At 41.6% G+C, this 18474-nt stretch overlaps 1 protein-coding gene across 12 annotated transcripts in view; it reads right to left on the reverse strand.

Annotated features, from left to right (window-relative positions):
• Positions 1 to 468: 468 nt before the first annotated feature.
• Positions 469 to 18474, reverse strand: part of FAM135B (family with sequence similarity 135 member B) — a 446472-nt gene continuing 428466 nt past the window's right edge. For all 12 annotated transcript variants that reach the window (XM_058443732.1, XM_058443730.1, XM_058443728.1 and 9 more), the window contains 7 exons: positions 16590 to 16756; positions 14022 to 14113; positions 11051 to 11148; positions 9271 to 9422; positions 7066 to 7176; positions 5224 to 5337; positions 469 to 874 (listed from right to left, as the gene is read on the reverse strand). In XM_058443732.1, the coding sequence (XP_058299715.1) occupies positions 669 to 874; positions 5224 to 5337; positions 7066 to 7176; positions 9271 to 9422; positions 11051 to 11148; positions 14022 to 14113; positions 16590 to 16756 (940 nt within the window). In that variant the 3' untranslated portion in view covers positions 469 to 668. The remainder of the gene's footprint in view (positions 875 to 5223; positions 5338 to 7065; positions 7177 to 9270; positions 9423 to 11050; positions 11149 to 14021; positions 14114 to 16589; positions 16757 to 18474) is intronic.

Consider the following 18474-nt stretch of genomic DNA (forward strand, 5'->3'; position numbering starts at 1 on the left):
TGTTTCTTTGTAACAAACTTGTATTTACCAATAGTGTCACCTTTATCCCTCTTTACCTTAAGTCACCCTGCTCACTGCTGTTATGGAAAAAAACTGGGATTTGTAACGCATTCCTTGCTCCCTTGTTTAGAAAACATGAAGAGAGAATATGAATATGGGCATCACATTTTCTTGAACAACTGATACGTTTGAATCTATTGAGGATTCTATTTACACAAATATGTTCCACTTCTGCACAGAGATTAACCTGAGTTCTGAAATGCTTGTGTGCACTTAATCAGAAATGATAAAGCTATAAGCTAGTAACATATTGGGCAAGTCTAGTTAAATTGGAGTAATCTCTCAGTAAGCCAGTAGTGGCTAGCAAGCGGAGCTCACCAACTCCCAAGTATTCTGTTTATTCTCTCATATTTTCCCTAGAAAACATCTTGAATGACACTCCAGGTAATTATACAAATTCAAGCAAAGTTTGTTGTCATTTAGTCTATTTGCTCAGCTTTCTCAAATCTCCAAAACAAAAGCACCTCTCATGTCAGGTTCCACCCGAGTCTCCATCCCCCAATGCTGTTGAAGCGTCATTCTGAAATGGTGAGGTCTGTAAAAGCAGGTCTCAGCTAAAGCTCTCCACCGATCTTAAGCATTACCAAAGACCTGCTCCCTCAAAGCCATTACTTGAAGTAGTTGAGTCCTGCCACCAAGAAAAACTTCTCCAGGAAGAGTTCCGAATCCAGCACAGCGATGTGAGCGGCTCGGCCGATCAGGGTGTTGGCAGTGTTGGGCAGGGCATGGAACACGTTGTGTCGGATTAAAGTGCAGTCCTTGGCTTCAACTAGAGGGCCCAGGAGGTTGTTGATCATTTCTGCATAAACTGGCCCTGTAAAGGGGGGAAGAAGGACATGAAGCTGGTGCAGAAATTAGCAGTGGAATCTAGAGAACATCACTGGATGTGTGTCGAAATTCTGTTCCTGGGCAGACCTGTTATACAGCAGTTTCCAACCTCTTCCTAATGTTAGTGAAATAAATATGAAATAAAATCAAAGTTCTCTTTTTCTAGTCAGATTACAATAGCCAGAAGTCAGAAGGGGATTCCTAATAGCGGCTTTATGAACCCCTGCACCAGAAGTTATGATAGCGGTGTTCGTGTTTCTCAATAATAGCTGTGCCTCCCAGCAGGGTAGCAGAGAAGGAGGCCTACACCAGAGAGGACTCTCAGAGTTTCAAGTTCTATTTCAGGGGATCTTGGGGGTTGGAAACACAGCTCAATAGAGAATTGGAGGCAGACATTTTCTGCTGTCATGTATAATGCAAGCCGGGTGGCATTTCACCCGACTCCTCTGATTCCAAAGAAGGAGAATGCAGTTTTCTTTATGTTGGTTTGTTTTGTTTTTACAATTGTTAGTCTGAATTGACTGTTTCCACCTGAAAGTGACACAGTTGCAATTTTGCATCAGGCCATGGAGGTCTTGGAGCCATGCAGTGCAATTGAATTGCTGAACAATAGATAAATTTGCACACCTGGAACTACGATTCATATCTCCTAGCCCTGTGTTCTTCTTTTCTGAAAAACCGTTTATGACAACTTTTATATCATTGACAGTCACCTTCTGGAATGATCCTGAGAGCTGGGATATTTTACTTTTGACCAACTGAGGAGACACTAATTGGAAGTTGTAAGTCAGGTAAGCTTCTGGGTACTCACTCCAAACAACGGGTCTGTTTTACAAAGCCAGTAGAGCAGTCACTTTGGATGATGAAAGAGAGCTTATTCTGAGTTTAACAGTCCACAGTCTCACTCTGGACACTCCCTCATGCCACGTGAAACAACTCAACACCCGTTTTCCTTTTCCCTCCAGTTATCGACAGGGGAGAGTACTTAAAGGTCTGCTTTCCCAGACTGGGATGGACAGCTGGACCCCCCATCATGCAGGGGGTATGTATTTGGGGGTGTTTCTTTCCCCCCCTCTTCTTAGGGTCTTGGTAGGAGCTTTGAGGTAAAGGGAATTGAAACGTGAAATTGAAATAATTAGGGATTTCGTTGTAGCCATGTTAATTCAGCTAAAAAGAATTTGGGGTTAAAACAAATGGTATGGTCATTCCCAAGAGCCCATTAATGTCTTGGAGCAGTGGTCACTACAACAGGCAATAATATGTTGTGAGGTTATGCCACAGTAATTTTATGCATGAAATAGTCTTTCCAAGGGAAAATGCAGGTCAGCCAAAATTCAGCATCAGAGGAATAGTTAAGTAAACCATGATTTGTGGGCGAAACAATTCTGTGCTCCTTTAAAATGATGTTTATGAACATTACGTAATAATGTTTTTTAAATGATGTATGTGAATATTATGTAATAACAAGAATAATGAATAAATGTTGTCAATAAATGGAAAAGAAGCATATATTGTTACACAAATACCATAATTTGTTTAAATTGTATATGCAATAAAGGTCAGAAGGTCATTTATTTAAAGAGAAAAGTCACTCAAAATGTAGTGATTACTCAACCAGATCATTTTCTGCTGAGACCTTGATTGGTTTCATAAGCCCTGGAGGCAATCGTTGGTATATTTTTTAACATATATAGCAAACTCTTATATTTTTTCTCAAATACAGCACTGTTTTTAAATTGATGGACTTTTGGGATAGGAGCAAATTATCTACATGACAATGTAGAGAATAAATTGGAAGGTTACGTGAAGTCAGAGAGGTTGAGAGGTATTTTATTTCAGAATTTTTGAAAAATAAAAATATTGGTACTTCTTCCAGAAAAAAAAAGTGATAATCATGTATAAACTAAACTTCATATCAAGTCTTCCAATCTGTTTAATTCACCAATTAAGCCACATTTCTTTGATGTCCATGTAAAAATGTAACAGAAAATATAAATTTAACAAACGAGAGGGCGATTTTTTCTTAAGATGACTAACAGGATGATTAATCAATTTAAGTCATATATTAATATCCTTTGAAGACACACTCCCTTTTCCTTAAATGGCCATTGTGAATATTAAATAAGATAAAGCGCATGAATTGTGCCTGGCCCATAATAAATACAATTTGCTATGCTACAGCAGGAGTTGTCAGACTTTCTCTGTAAATATTTAAGGCTTTCCAGGACGTGCAGTGTAACTACTCAACATAATTCTGAATTCTAGTGTGAAAGCAGCCATATACAATATGTAAATGATGGGTGTGGCTATGTTTCAATAAAACTTTATTCACAAAATGAGAGGTGGGTTGAATTTGGCTTGTGGACCGTAGTTGTTGAACTCTGTTCTTAAGCCTTTACCAAGGTTGAAATGTCAACAAAAATACTTCTCTATGTCAGGGAGATAAGAAAGTAGGCAAGGAAAGTTCGCGAATCCCTGCACAAAGAAACAGTTTGGCTGTCTGTTGACAACAGCTATGTTTAGTCAAGTCTGAACTGAAAACCAGATCACTGACTCTTTATTTATTGTCACAGGTCTTAGCATATAATGATGTCCCATGGGCAATTAGAAAATATTTAAAAATGGATTAAAAATATACATAAAAAAGCATCAGTATTTAAAAATTCAGGCTGAAAAATTATAAGCAAATATCTTTAAATTAATATTTAATCTGAGAGACAGTAGAGTGAGATAGGCAGGCACTAATATACTCTAACAGTACACGTGTTGCTGGTATCAATATCTTAGAAGAGAATTTGGCAAAAAACTTCAAGAGTAGTAACTCATTAACATTTTCCTCCAATAATAGCACTACTAGAAATCGATTTTAATGAAATACCATAGATGTATTAAAAATTTACACATGCAAAGTCTTTCATCACGTAATAACTAAAAAGGAAACCTTCCAGAAGCAAGCTATATGTGCAGCAATTGAGAAGTTGTTAATTAAATTATGGCATATGCATATAGTCTATAATTATTAAAATGTGTTTGTATTTATGATATTTTATTAACATGGACAAATAACTATATTAGTCTAAATCAAATCATGACACAAAATTATAACGTTTATCATAAACACACATGAAGAGACAGACTAGAAGAACATGAAAAGTAGGTAGTGATACAGGTGGAGTTAGAAAGGATCATAAATTATGTAAATGAGTTTGACTTTTTCAAATATTCTATAATGTTTTTAATCAGAAAAAAAGAATCATTTTAGAATATGCCCTGTGTTACTTTTCATTACATATACTAGATGGTATAAAGCACAATGCTATTTTATGTATTAAAACTAATTTTTAAATATTTTTTCATCAAAATTCCTCTTGGATTTTCTAGATACCAGTGAAAATTTGGAATAGACCCAATTATATATTAGCACCAAATCTTTGGACCTTTGGTACACTATTTTTTGATAGTACCTTAAAATATAACAAAACTACTATTTACTTAAAAAATAATCAATATGCCTGACATAGAAATAAACAAATTAGATTGGATTCTGGAAGAGAAAGGGGACATTAGTGGACACTGACATAATTTAGATAAGGTCTATAAATTAGATAATAATATTGAATCAGTATTAATTTTCTAATTTTGATAATGGTACAATGGTTATGTAAGACGCTAATATTGGGCGTCAGAGCGAAACATATACAGGAATTTTTTGTACTGTTGTTGCAACATTTTTTGAGTATAAAATTATTTCAAAATTAAAAGCTAAAAACATGTTTAAAAAAAAAAACAATTAAACAAATTAACCAAAGGAAACCAGGAATGCCAGCCCACATCCATCTTGATTGTCTAGAAAATTCCTACCTATCCTTTAAAACCTAACTCATTGTCATCTCCAGGGATCCTCGTCTGACTCTGTCCTATGCCCTGTTCCACTTCTGAGCTGCCTTAATGCCTTAGGCATTATTTTATTTTTTGACTTACCGCATTTTACTCTCATTGCTATTACTTGTTGAGGCTCCAACTAGACAATGTGCCCCTTGAGGGCAGGGCCTGTCTTATTGAATTATACATCCCAGCTATCAATTTCAGTGGCTGGCACACAATAGGACTGAACAAAAGTTTCATAATCTAATAAACATGTGACTGTTTATTACACAAAGGAAGGATCTGGCACAATAACATCGAGATGAGCTATGTTTGTCCTATCACTAAGCTAAGATAAAGGCAGCGCTAAACCTATAGCCCAGGTGTTCCCAATAGGCATAATCAATTTCATGAATTTACTTTTGCTTTTCAAATCAGAAAGTCCCTGGGCAAAAATTAAACGTAGCTTACCTGTGTGTCTGTCTTTGAGGGCAGTTTTACACATTTCAATCCTGGCTGAATGAAATGGCACATAACGGTCTTGGGGAGAAGCAACCAGCACGACGTTTTTAAAATACTGCAGCCCTGTAACAATTAGCCAGATGAGTGTTTTTTACCCGGGTAGTTTCAACTTCAACACCCTTTGGAAATTTGCACAAATTTCCAGACTTGTCCCAGAGAGAGAAAAAATGATGACACACCACACACTAGTTGTGTCATTCATTGCACAAGGGCATTCTGTCCTGAGGTTTAACAACACACAGCAGATGGCACAGAGGTATCGCAGGGGCCTATCGGAGGTTGAGAAAAGAAGTCACTATGCAGGGGCTTTGCATTTGTGAGGGGAGATGAAGCCTGTTCTCATCAGCCAGAAAGCTAAGGAGACACACAGAAAGCTACTCTGGACACAGAGAAATAAGCAACAAGGATGTGACCAAAAAAGCCTTTTGGGGGTAGAAATACTAGGCGGTTCATAAGGAAAAGTCAGTCTATCTTGTTCTTCCTCCTCAACCCCAGCACCTCCCCTAATTCCAGCCTTCACCACGTCCTATGCTTTAGGAAAACAGCCTCAGAACTCACCTCTCTGCAGCCAGTCTTGCCTTCCTGCAATCTGTCCCCACAATGCAGACAGAGGGACCCTTCAAATTAAACGTCATAGTGTATCCCTCCAGGCCTCAGAGCCCATCGTGAACCTCCAGAGCACTGCAGACCAACCGGACACGCCATCTGTACTGAGGCCGTCCTTCTCATTCCCCAGATCCTGCTGGGTGGGCGGCTGTCAGCTCTTAGCTATGTGTCCCCTACTGAAGTGGGTCCCCTCATCAGACATCACACACTGGGGGCAGCCTACTTCAACGGCTGGCCAATACACGGGCGAAGAAGACAAAGGTGTAATGGCCAGCCCCTCTCCCTCCTTCAGGACAGCTCTCCAGGGCCACCCCAGCTCCTGCACCCCTGACGGACTCTACAGTGATCACACTGCAGTCCCACCTTCTTCTGCCAAGCCCTGCCTCCCTCCTCCTCCTCAACAGGAGATAGCTCTAAGAGCTCAACTCAACACACAGAGGCAGAAAGTAGGAAAGGAACTCAGCCGGGCTCACAGATCAGCCCGTGGCTACCCCAGATTCACAGGCACAGACAGATCAGCAGAGTCAGTGTTTACAGGACGGTGGAAGACATTGTGACCAAGAACAGACCCTAGGCCAGGCCAGCTTGCGTGGTGGGACTGAGCAGTGCAATCAGTCAGCTGCTCCACTCCCCGACTGGACATGGGGACCACTTGGCAATGATCACCATTACTTTTGTCCTCTGTGGACATTCCCATGTAGCAGGCAGGGTCTTCAACACCTCTATGCACTTCCACGTGACAGAGAGAGAGTGCAGATATAATAGCAGGCCTGCCTGACAATGACCCCCGTCTCCCACTGCGCAGTCGACATCAGCGGAAAATGTTGCATCTGCCTTTTTTGTAGATGGGCCTGTACCTGGGTGAAGTTGGCACACAGATCTTAGGCCTATGCAATGAGAACATTGAAAAACTGGCACAAAGTGGAAGCTACAGCTTCCGGCTATTGAAATGATCTTACACACACCTTGGCTCAATCTCTCAGGTGCCATATGGGCAATGGGCAAGAGGAGCTGAGTTCCTGGTAGCTGTTGGCCTCCCAATGAGCCGAAGAGGCTTTGAGTGCTGGGCCTCCTGACCAGGCCCTTCTGTGAGTGAATCAATGTAGCATTATATCTCATTTGTGTCTCAGGAGTTTGAATCCCAAGCTCAAACTCATAACTGCAGCTGTGGGGGAAACCACTGACCTGTTTTTTGGCTTAGTTGGTAGAGGAAACATTTGCGCAAATCAGCATTATCCCTGAAGGTCAGCTGCAGTAGAGACCCGGATTTCTTCAGTTTCTGCATGAGCCATAAGCCTAGGAAGACAAAAACAAGATAAAAATCAAAAACATGAAACAAAACAAAAAATAATTGGGATGGAATTTTGGTGAGATGAATGTTAAACTGTGAATTTTAGTTAACATGAAAATAAGAGAGAAGTAGGCATACTAGCAAATAGTTGGGAAGTTAGAGGTAAATTTGTCCTCTCATGTACTGGTGGCAAGGACTTAAATCATCCTGCAAAAATGATAGGACCACAGCCTTCGGAGTAAGAAACTACCCACACTCTTCAATCCAGTCAATCTCCTTCCGAAAAAGAAGCCTAGGGTAATAATTTTCAATGCGAAAAGAATATAAGAATGATCCTTACAGATACATTTAGGATACAGTAAAGCTAAAATAAATGTCTCACTTCACAACTCATCTGTTGGCTGGGCCTAGTGGCTCATGCCTGTAATCCCAGCACTTTGGGAGGCCGAGGCGGGTGGATCACCTGAGGTCAGGAGTTCGAGACCAGCCTGGCCAAAATGGTGAAATCCCAACTCTATTAAAAAATTAGCCAGGTGTGGTGGCAGGCACCTGTAATCCCAGCTACTTGGGAGGCTGAGGCAGAAGAATCGCTTGAACCTGGGAGGCAGAGGTTGCAGTGAGTCGAGATTGCGCCATTGCACTCCAGCCTGGGCGACAAAAGCAAGACTCTCTCTCAAAAAAAAAAAAAATCTCATGTGTTTAGCTAAGCTTAGGCAAACACTAACATGGATGAGTGTGAGGATTATGTAACCACAACAAGCAAATTAATCTGATAGAAACACAAGGAAATAAGCAAGCTATGGTATGTACATATATTACACTGACTGCTACGTCAATGTGTGTGTGCAAAGATAAGTAGAATGAACTATATAAAATTACTCTGGATATGCTAGATTGGAGACATTATTGGTAAAGTCTCTGTTTTTAAAAACTATTTTATAGTGTTGCAAGATTACTTTATAACTGTGGGGGGAAAATGTAGTTTAACAAATTTGTTTCTATCCAAAAAATGGCTTCATTGGTTTGGGATGAAAGAGAGAGTGCAGAGGAAAGGACTTCCATTTGTTATGTGCCAATGTGTCAGATAACTCATATTCACAAGTATGCCATAAAATAACTTAAAAGCAAACTAACTAAACTGACCAGGTCATGAGGAAACAACGCTAGTGTTGGGAGAGGACAGGGGACGGTGGCAGAGGCCTGGAAGATTGCAGGGACAAGGATGCTTATCAGGAGTGACCCTAATGCCACATAATGGGTTTGAACAATCAGGAACTACTAAGGTATTTGTTAAGAACATGATTTGATAAACGACTCGTTATTACATATACAACTCACTGCCCTCCTTGGGCCTCCATACATCAAACCATGTCACCTCCTCAGCTAAAATCTCATGAGCAGTATCTACAAGGTCTACAGGGTAAGTCTAACATCTTCTCCAGTCATTCAGGGTCCTTCTTTGTCTGGCTCTTGCTGATATATTTGATCTCCCACAGATGTTAGTTAACCTGATTTCCTTCCCCTGTGTAATCTTCAACAGTTCTATGACACACACATGCACATATGCACCTACAAACCATATATATGTATACATACATATATCGTATCCATGCTTGTAGACATACATATATGTATACATCCATATACACAAACACAGATACACACACACGTAATCTCCATTTTACAAACAGGGAGACTGAGGAGCACAGAGATTAAATGTCTAGGCCAGAGTCTCCCTCAAGTGTCCTGGTCAGGACTTAACCACAGGTTTGTCACGCAGGTGGCCTGATTCAGAGTCCCTGTTCTCTTCATCACAACACCGTGCCTTGTCAGTCTTTTCCAACCAGGACCCCAGGGACATTGCCTTTTTTTTCACAGAAATTTGAAGGCAGAAAGGATCCTGGAAAACATCTAGTGTCACCTCACTCAGCCCCCAGACATAAGGGCCACACCTCTAAGGCCAGGACTCCTCCCTCCATGCCATGCTTGGAAAAGACTCCACAGTCACAGGGTTCCATGTGGAAGAACCTGTCCCTGGTTTCACGCCCCGGAGGCCCCAGATTAACTCTGAGGAATGACGAGTCCCAGAAGAATCTTACCTGTACTAACCAGGGTGCTGTTGTTGTACAGGGTTCCCAGGTGAGGACCAGAGAGTGACAGGAACGTGTGGAGTTTGTTGAGGTAATACCGGAACCGGGGCCGTGTGAGGACCGATCGGATGATGATGTTGCCAAGAGAATGGCCAATGAAGCTGTGGAGAGACAGAAGGGGTACCTGTGAGTGTGATGGTGAATACTGCTGCCCAAGAGTGCGGGGCTGGAAGCATCAGGGGCCAGCGTTCTCCACCTCCCACTGAATGTAGGGGAACTGGCACAGAGAACAGGGACTGCCAACTCAACCTCATCAGCTTTCCAAACCCTGGCCATGAGAAGCCCGAGATGGGGTCTGTGAATGGGAGCTTTGTGCCCGGTCAGGGGAGAAGTGTGGGCATTTCAGCCAGCTTCATGCTGTTAGAACAGCCTGCTTTATTCCACCTGGGGGAAGGGAAGGTCCTCCCTGAAATGCACCTCTGAGCATTGAAATCTCCTGGTGATTCACAGGATCAAGTCCCAAGTCCTTATCCTGCTTGGGAGGCCCACAATGCCATTCATCCTCTCCTTCACCCGCTGTGTATATATTGAAACACCTGCTCACAGACCATGCTGTTAGACCCCCTCCTGCAGGCTCTGCTCCAGCCATACTGCTACTCACAGCCCACGTGTTCAATGCATCATTACTCTCAAGTTAAATACTTATTTATTGAGAGCCTATTATACAAGAGGCTATACCTCCCCACCTCTACTCATGATGAGCATAAAACCAGCCAAGAAAGGAAATCAGTGTCAGCCTACGAAGCTGCCTTACCTAGCTTTTCTTTTATTCTTTTTTTTAATCTAACCTCTATAGGCTTCATTTGGGGAATAAAGAAGTAATATTTTGTACCTGAAGACTAAATGGGATAATGCATATCAAGGGATTAGCACTATGTCTACATATTCAAATGCATGAAAAATGCAAGCTGCTTACTAGCACTGTCATCACTGAAACATTTGGTACAGTGTAAGAATAAAAGTAGTGCTGATTGAAACCCTCTCTTTGGGGTGGGCAACTCATTCTGCTGCTTTTTTTTTTTTTTTTTTTTTTTGAGGTGGAGTCTCACTCTGTTGCCCAGGGTGGAGTGCAGTGGTGCAATCTCGGCTCGGCTCACTGCAAGGTCTGCCTCCCAGGTTCACGCCATTCTCCTGCCTCAGCCTCCTGAGTAGCTGGGACTACAGGTGCCCGCCACCACTACCAGCTAATATTTTTGTGTTTTTAGTAGAGACAGGGTTTCACTGCGTTAGCCAGGATGGTCTCGATCTCCTGACCTCGTGATCCACCTGCCTCAGCCTCCCAAAGTGCTGGGATTACAGGTGTGAGCCACTGCACCCGGCCTTTTTCAAACATCATCTCAGTGCTAGTCCCTCTTCATAGATAAGAAAACAGAGGTTTAGAGATTTAGAAACCTTGCAAAAGGTTATATATCTGGTACATGGCAAGAAACAAGATTCCAACTTGTGAGTGTTAGAACAAGAATTCAAACCTAGTAATTTTTGTTGTAAGTCCAAGACTCTTTCTACAGAACTACAAAATTTTTATTCTCCCTGACATAAACTGTGGCAGAGATGAATGTGTACATCAGTCCTGGTACTTACTTCTGCTTTAAAAGTAATTTATTAAAAGTCACAAGTTAGCTTAGCTCAGTGGTATACAGAAGGCATCATATTATTGCTTTTATACAGCAAACACTCAAAAATGTCCCCCCTCTTCCCCCAGCATTAACTACCTGTGGTTTCCTTTTACCTAATTCGGGATATGGAGAGGTTGTACAACTGAATGTGTTGAATGATTTCATCCAATAACCGATCCGTCATAGTATCAAAATCTGCAAATGTGTCCATCTGGAAGAAGAGAGAGGAACAGATGTTGGGTATGGTTGTAGCGGGGGCTGGGCTCTGTGCACAGCCTGTCTTCCTCCACTAAACACTGTGGTGCCTACTGGGGGTGTGCCTACCTCTGCTGTTAGGGCTATAGGATAAGATATGACTTTAGGACAAAAGGCCCACAGACTGGGGCTCTAAGGAAGAAACATGGAGATGCTCAGGAACGCTCAGCTGGGAGGGTGGCTGACCCTGAAGTAGCAAGCTTGTGGTGCCAACTGCCACACCACGTGCCCGGTGTGTCAGCGTGCCACTGAGATTGCCGCCCCTGCTTCACGGAGGAGGAAATAGACTCTGGGAGGGGAGGCCGCCTATCCACCTCACATGACCCAGGGTTCACACCAAGACAGGCCTGACTCCCAAGGCCCTCCCCTTTCTGTGGCATAGCCTTTAGAGTAAGCAGTCAGCTTTGGGAAGGATCGTAAAGTCACCCACGTCTTAGGATGGATGGTTGAAGGATCCAGGAGATCAAAGGAAGAGGAGGAATGCCACATATGTCCTTGAATATTTGAAGGGCAGAAACAAGGAAGATATATTAGATTGGTTTCTGTAACCTCAAGGACTAACTTTAAGAAACATGAATTAGAGTCAAAGAGAAATAGATTTGGGGCCAATATCCAAAAGTGTTTGAAAAGTTCCTCATATGTGGAGCTGTCTGTAACACCATGGGCTGCCAAGAGCTAGGGAAAGTGAATAGGATGTCTCACAAAGGTCTATCCTGTGAAGAAAGGAGCACGTGTTGGGGGATAGGAGTGGTGAAGAGAAGACCTTTACGAGTCTCTGTCACCTGCCATCCAATGAGCTTTGAGGCACGAGAGAATAAAGCATACTGCTAAGTCTCTAGACTTCCTGGAATAAGAAAGAACCATAAGCTCTTCTGCTTATGGGATCTGTGCCCTGGACCTGTTGCTTCCCATCTAAACCTCAGTCTCCTTATTTATTAAAGGGGGATAGTGTCGCCACCTCCTTAGTGCCATGTTAAAAATTAGGTAAAATAGGCCAGGCATGGTGGCCCATGCCTGTAATCACAGCACTTTGGGAGGCCAAAGCAGGCGGATCATGAGGTCAGGAGATCAAGATCATCCTGGCTAACATGGTGAAGCCCTGTCTCTACTAAAACTACAAAAAATTAGCTGGGTCTGGTGGCACACACCTGTAGTTCAGGAGGCTGAGGCAGGAGAATCGCTTGAACCCAGGAGGTGGAGGTTGCAGTGAGCGGAGATCGTGCCACTGCACTCCAGCCTGGGCGACAGAGCGAGACTCCATTTCAAAAACAAACAAACAAGAAAATAGGTAAAATATACCTAAGAGAGATGCTGCTTTTTTTTTCTCTAACTTTTCAGAGCCTGTTTCCTAATCTATAAAATATTAATTCCACATATACATTATTTAAACAAATAGCTATAATTATGAGGTCTGAGTTGACCATGATGAGCTATGCTTTGGAAATCATGGTAGGTTTAAAAAGTAATATCAGGAACTCCCCAACCAAGGCGTTTAAAAGTATATTAATATATACTGCAAGTGGACCTGCTGATGAGACAACTTTCAAAAAGTAACAACAATGAGTACATAATCAGTACTGAGTGGCCACCTCCTGCAATTAAGTGAATTGTGTAAAGGTCCAGCTCTAAAGACCTGAGGTTTCCAGGTTGAACCCAGCAGCCACGAAGCCACATCAGAGAGTTGCTGGATGTGCACACCCAGAAGGATTATTTCCTCACCAGATCTCTCTTGCTAATAATTCTTATCTTCCCTGAAAAGAAAACCTCACTAGCACAAATCACAAACACAAAGTGAGCAAGTGCTGCTCACTCACTTCCCTGCTCCCTCCTCTGACTGGCCTGGTTATTTTTTATTTTATTTCATTATTTTATTTTATTTTATTTTATTATTTTATTTTTTGAGACAGGGTCTTGCTCTTTCACCCAGGCTGGAGTGCAGTGGTGTGATCACAGTTCACTGCAACCTTGACCTCCTTGGGTTCACGTGATCCTCCCACCTCAGCCTCCCAAGTAGCTGGGAATATAGTGCACACCATCACACCAAGCTAATTTTTGTATTTTTTGTAGAGAAAGGGACTCACTTTGTTGCCCAGGCTGTTTTTGAACTCCTAGGCTCAAGCGATCTGCCTGCCTTGGCTTCCCAAAATGCTGGGATTATAGGTGCGAGCCACCGTGCCTGGCCATCCTCTCTTAACACTGCGTCAGATTTGTTCATGTATTAAAGTTGGGTGCACACAGGAATTATCTTCCTGGAGATCATATATAGTATCCTCCTCTCCAGGACAACCTGACATGGACCCTGTCTAATTCCCAGAAGCTCTGTTCCCTGTCCTGTGAGGAGATGGTGGTATAAATGTGTGATAGAACTGCCATGAAGATAAAATGAGGAAACAGGTACAGAGTACTCAGATGCTCCAAAAAGTCATTCTCTTCTCTCTCCGTCAACATCTATACCTCTGTGTACTGCATGGTGCACAACTTTGTATAGAGCAGGTGCCCAAGTAAAGGCAGCAGAACTGAGTGCCAACAGTTAGGAAGTGAGTCATTACCCAAATAATTTATGCTCTTACTTGCCACCCACCCTAATGCCCTGTGAGGGCAAAGGCTCCAGTCAACTGATTCACATGTTCTCATTTCTTACAGTTTCCTCTCCCTCCCGAAATAAAACAGTAAGTCTTTTCTTTCCAACCCATCCAAATGCCTGGCCAGCATTTCTTTTCAAGGTCTCCTCCTATCTGTGTGTGTCCATAAATTATCATGGTGCATTTAGGAGGGTCACGTAAGCTTGCATCCAGGGTTCTTCCAGTTCTGATATTTTTATCATCATACCTGATTCTTTTCAGACATTAGGAAGTCCAGTTTTCCTCCAGGGAGCCCCAGTTCTATGAAAGTCTTTACCAGTCGGAGGTCTGCACTGTTCCCTAAAAATGACAGATAACCCCCACCCCAGTCCCATAGTTAGTCATATAAAAGGTTGACACACGAGGAATTTCTTTCTCTCTCCCTCTTTCCCCATTTCTACTGGGTTTTCTCAGTTTTGGTTAAGTAGATAATATAAAAAACTAAAACAGCTACAAACCCCGGCTCTCCTGCCACCCCTTGGCCCCCCACACTCAGTCTGGTCCTTTCTAGTGGTCCCACCTCGATAGAGTGATCCCTGATCTGTGAGCATGTGGCTTGTGAACACTCTGCATACAGGAACAGTGGGAGGTACACCGCCTCCCCTTCTTCCACAGTAAATTCCATTTTGAAAGTGGTTCTTTTGATGGCTGATGGGGCACAATGGGACCCCCTACCAGCCCCATCTTCAGTTACTTACTTAAAAGGAAGACTATCTAAGATAGTGCTGCCTTTTATAGGTGATCTGCAAGCCTCCCCCTACCTCCCAATTGGCCAATCATGGCACAGTTATCTAAATAGAATAGGACTGTCTATTGGGAACAAGAGTCATGACAGAGCAAGCTCTATGGAGGCACAGCAGTGGCCATCAGGACAGAGGAATGAAAGGTTAAGAATGCAAGGCTATCAAGGCACAAAGAACACAGGAAATGCATTCCCAAAATAAAAGTCATGTGAAAAAAAAAATGGATTTACTGCAACAGAATAAGGTTTATATGCAAGTATAGTGAGGCATAAATTTAATGCTGGTCATAGGGGTTCAATTGTGTCTTAATAAATTTTTGTCCTATTTCTTAAAAGTTCCCTGTACAGTTGAAAGTTAGAAGCTGGGTATTTGGATATATACATTGCCTACTTTATCATGTAAATATACCCCACACGTCATAGTTCCAAAATAGTTTGTAAACTGTGAGTGAAAAATATCATTCTTTATGAAACTACCCAATGATTCAAAGGAGGGTGAAAGTGCCACATGGAATGGGGGAAGTCCAGGTGTTTGGGATTATCTCTAATGCTTAAGGATGACTCAAATATGCCCAAACGCCACCCATGTTGGTGGCCTGTCAGAGTACATGCTCAAACTTGTAGGGTCACAGTCATAAAATGGTCATTTTTTAAAGGAAATCTGTGCATTTTGTGTTATGAGGTTAAGTATTATTCATTCCCTCTTTGATTTTTGTCAGTGAAATTAGGCTCTTTGGTCCCACTGTTTCTACTGTTTAAAGTTCCCTAATGATATGCCAGGGCCTGCCTTAGGAAAAAAAAAAAAAAGCTGCAAGTGTTTATTTTCAGCATTAAGTGTTAAGTAATGGGTAGAAATGGCCCCCTCTCCTTCAGCTACCAAGGGAAAGAGAACTTTCTGCAACTTAAAATTTTCTCAGAAAACATGATTTAATAAGGTGTTATTAATAAACTGAGAACATTTGTAAGAATACAAATCTTGAGGTTTTCGTACAACATGAAGAGTTGTGTAAATATTCATAACTGTTATCAACGTGCTCAGCTCTCTGTTAATACAAATAAGCCCTTGGAAATTGAATTTGAACGAGTGGATGCTGAAAATTCTGCAGAGTTTAGACATATGCACCTTGAACTAGAGAAGTCATCTTCCAAAGCACCCTGTGCTTGTTATTGGTTGTGGTTTTCAAGACTTGCTGCCCAGTTGATCATGTGATCTATGGCTCCATTTTCTGACAGTACAAAAGGGGTGAAGCCGCTCTATCTTTATAACATTTCTCATCTTTCACATGCATGATGGAAAAAAAATTGCCTATAGCCTGATCAGATTTCTTATTTTAACAAAGGTATTGAGAGTCTTATCTCATTTTACTGTAGTGTCATATACATGAGAGGTACAGACTGGTCATGTATGACATTGAGCTGATGAGTGAGAACGTTTTTGTTGTTCCTGCAAATTCCAGAACCTCGCAAAGTCCCTGGTATACAAAAGGTATCCTATAAGTGGGAGGTAAATAAAAATAGGTAGCAAAATAGTTTGGGCCACTAACCTGAGCTCCTCAAAATGAATACATGTCTTCATTCCTCTCCATTTCTTCCTTTATTCAGACCATTGTATTGACTCACGAATTCCATGAATTCATGGGTTCAAATTACTGTATTCATGCATTTCATTAATATATTCATTCCCATAATACATTAATTTCAGTAATTCATTCACTCCATTCCTTCTTTTACTTTGACACTCATTCTATTAATCATTTATTCCATTTATTTATGTACTGATTTATTCCATTCACTCCTTCACTACATTTATTCATTCATTCATGTATTTTATTTACTTAACAGATTTTTTGTGACAGAGAGATATTTTCTTTAACAGCAAGCCATACCATTTCCTTAGATTAATCATAATTACTGTCATTCCACAGTTGCTAATTGAACATTCTGTTGAATGAATACCCCATCTACATTAATGCATAAGTATTATAAGTTGCATATATGACAGAATTTGGGAAGAAAACTTGTTTTAGAACTCACCATCCAGGCCGTGGACACAGACAACCAGGTGAATTCCATCTTCCAAATTTTCTTCCTCTTCCTCTGGTGGGAAATATGGTATATCAGAAGCTAGTACAGTTAAGTCACTGTACAGAAATCCTTCAATCTTCAGTTCTTTTTTAAATTTTTCTTTGGCCTGATAAAAACTGGAGAATACACTAATTAATCACAAGCCAAGCTGTGTACTTCATGTTGAACAGGAAATGAGCTGGGCTGGTATGTAGGAGGGCTGAGCACCCACAAGCAAAGTGCCTGCTGAGTGGCAAAGCTGACTTGAGCCCCCAGGGGACATGCTAGTGAGTGAAGCTTTGTTCTGAACAAGGAGGCAGGAAAGCACTCTATAAAAACCAACACCGCATGTTGTCACTCATAGGTGGGAATTGAACAATGAGAACACTTGGACACAGGGTGGGGAACATCACACAATGAGGCCTGTTGTGGGGTGGGGGGAAGGGGGAGGGATAGCATTAGGAGATATACCTAATGTAAATGACGAGTTAATGGGTGCAGCACACCAACATGGCACATGGATACATATGTAAAAAACCTGCACGTTGTGCACATGTACCCTAGAAGTTTAAGTATAATAAAAAAAAAGAAATAAAAAAAAAATTAAAAAAAAAGAAAAGAAAAAACAAAAAACAAAGCTTCTATGGGTTTTGGTTCTGCAGATGCTTATGTGATTCCTGCATTGAACAGGAGACAAGAGTGACAGGACATCAAAGATTCTACCCAGCTCCAAGGCCCCATGCAGTCTTTAAAAAGTGAAAGCTTCTTGACTTGACTGACACCCAGGCCCACCATGGCTTGGCCTTCCCCTGCTTCTCCAGCATCACTCCTCACCACTCCCAGCCTCCACAAATAACACATTTCTTATAATTTTCTGCATGAACTACATGACTTGGCTTTACTTCCATGCCTTGGTGCCTGAGGGCCTGTGTGCCTGAAATGCCTTTCTCACTTAGCTATGATGCTCTTTGTCTGGTTACCTGGCAAGAGGATGGTTAAGGGACTGGACTCTGGACTCAGACTGCCATTGTCAGAATCTCAAATTTGACACTTACTATTTCTTGTTATTAGCCTCATCATCATCATCATCATCATCATCATCGTCTCTTATATTTTCTTCTCAGAGTAGATGCCATCTTCTCTAGGAAGCTTTGCCTGGCCACTATCCCTATTCACACTCATTTCCCCAAGCCAAATTAGGTGCTTTTCTTTCTGGCTCCACCACACACACGTGAAACATCATATTTACCCAGTCACTGCTCTCATCTACTTCTCTCATGTGTCTGTCTCTCCGTTAGACTGCAGGTACAATATAAGCAAGGGAACCCCTGGCCAGGCAGGCACTGGACAGCATCTACTATGTCTTCTGTGTACTCATTGAATTAATGACAAGTACCATATGATAGGTATTTAACATTCTTTATAAAACAAAAACCCAATGTTTACCTGCCTGTGGCAATTTCTTTTGGAGACACCATTAATATGTAACTCTTTAGCATTTTGCAAAAGGGTAAAGAAGATGGGATGTTTTGACAAAATGATTCTATTATATACATAATCAGATATACAGTTTATAGATGGGAGAGCAATATGAATACAAACCCAATACAAGGATGAGGAAATGAATTCTGGCATTACAAAGGTAAACTTAGAAGTCCCACAATATTAAAGGGTGCTTGGGAGTCAAATCTGATGAAGAATTGTATTCCCCAAAGGCTCTCAAAGAACTCCCCTTTCAAAACATGAAAAGGTAGAGGTACAATGATATTCATAAGAGAGTTATAATATTCATAATAAAAATTGAACAAAATTGGCGGGGTGCTGTGGCTTATGCCTGTAATCCCAGCACTTTGGA

This window comes from Hylobates moloch, unplaced genomic scaffold, assembly GCF_009828535.3.
Source record: "Hylobates moloch isolate HMO894 unplaced genomic scaffold, HMol_V3 SCAFFOLD_9, whole genome shotgun sequence".
In the NCBI taxonomy this organism is placed as follows: domain Eukaryota; kingdom Metazoa; phylum Chordata; class Mammalia; order Primates; family Hylobatidae; genus Hylobates; species Hylobates moloch.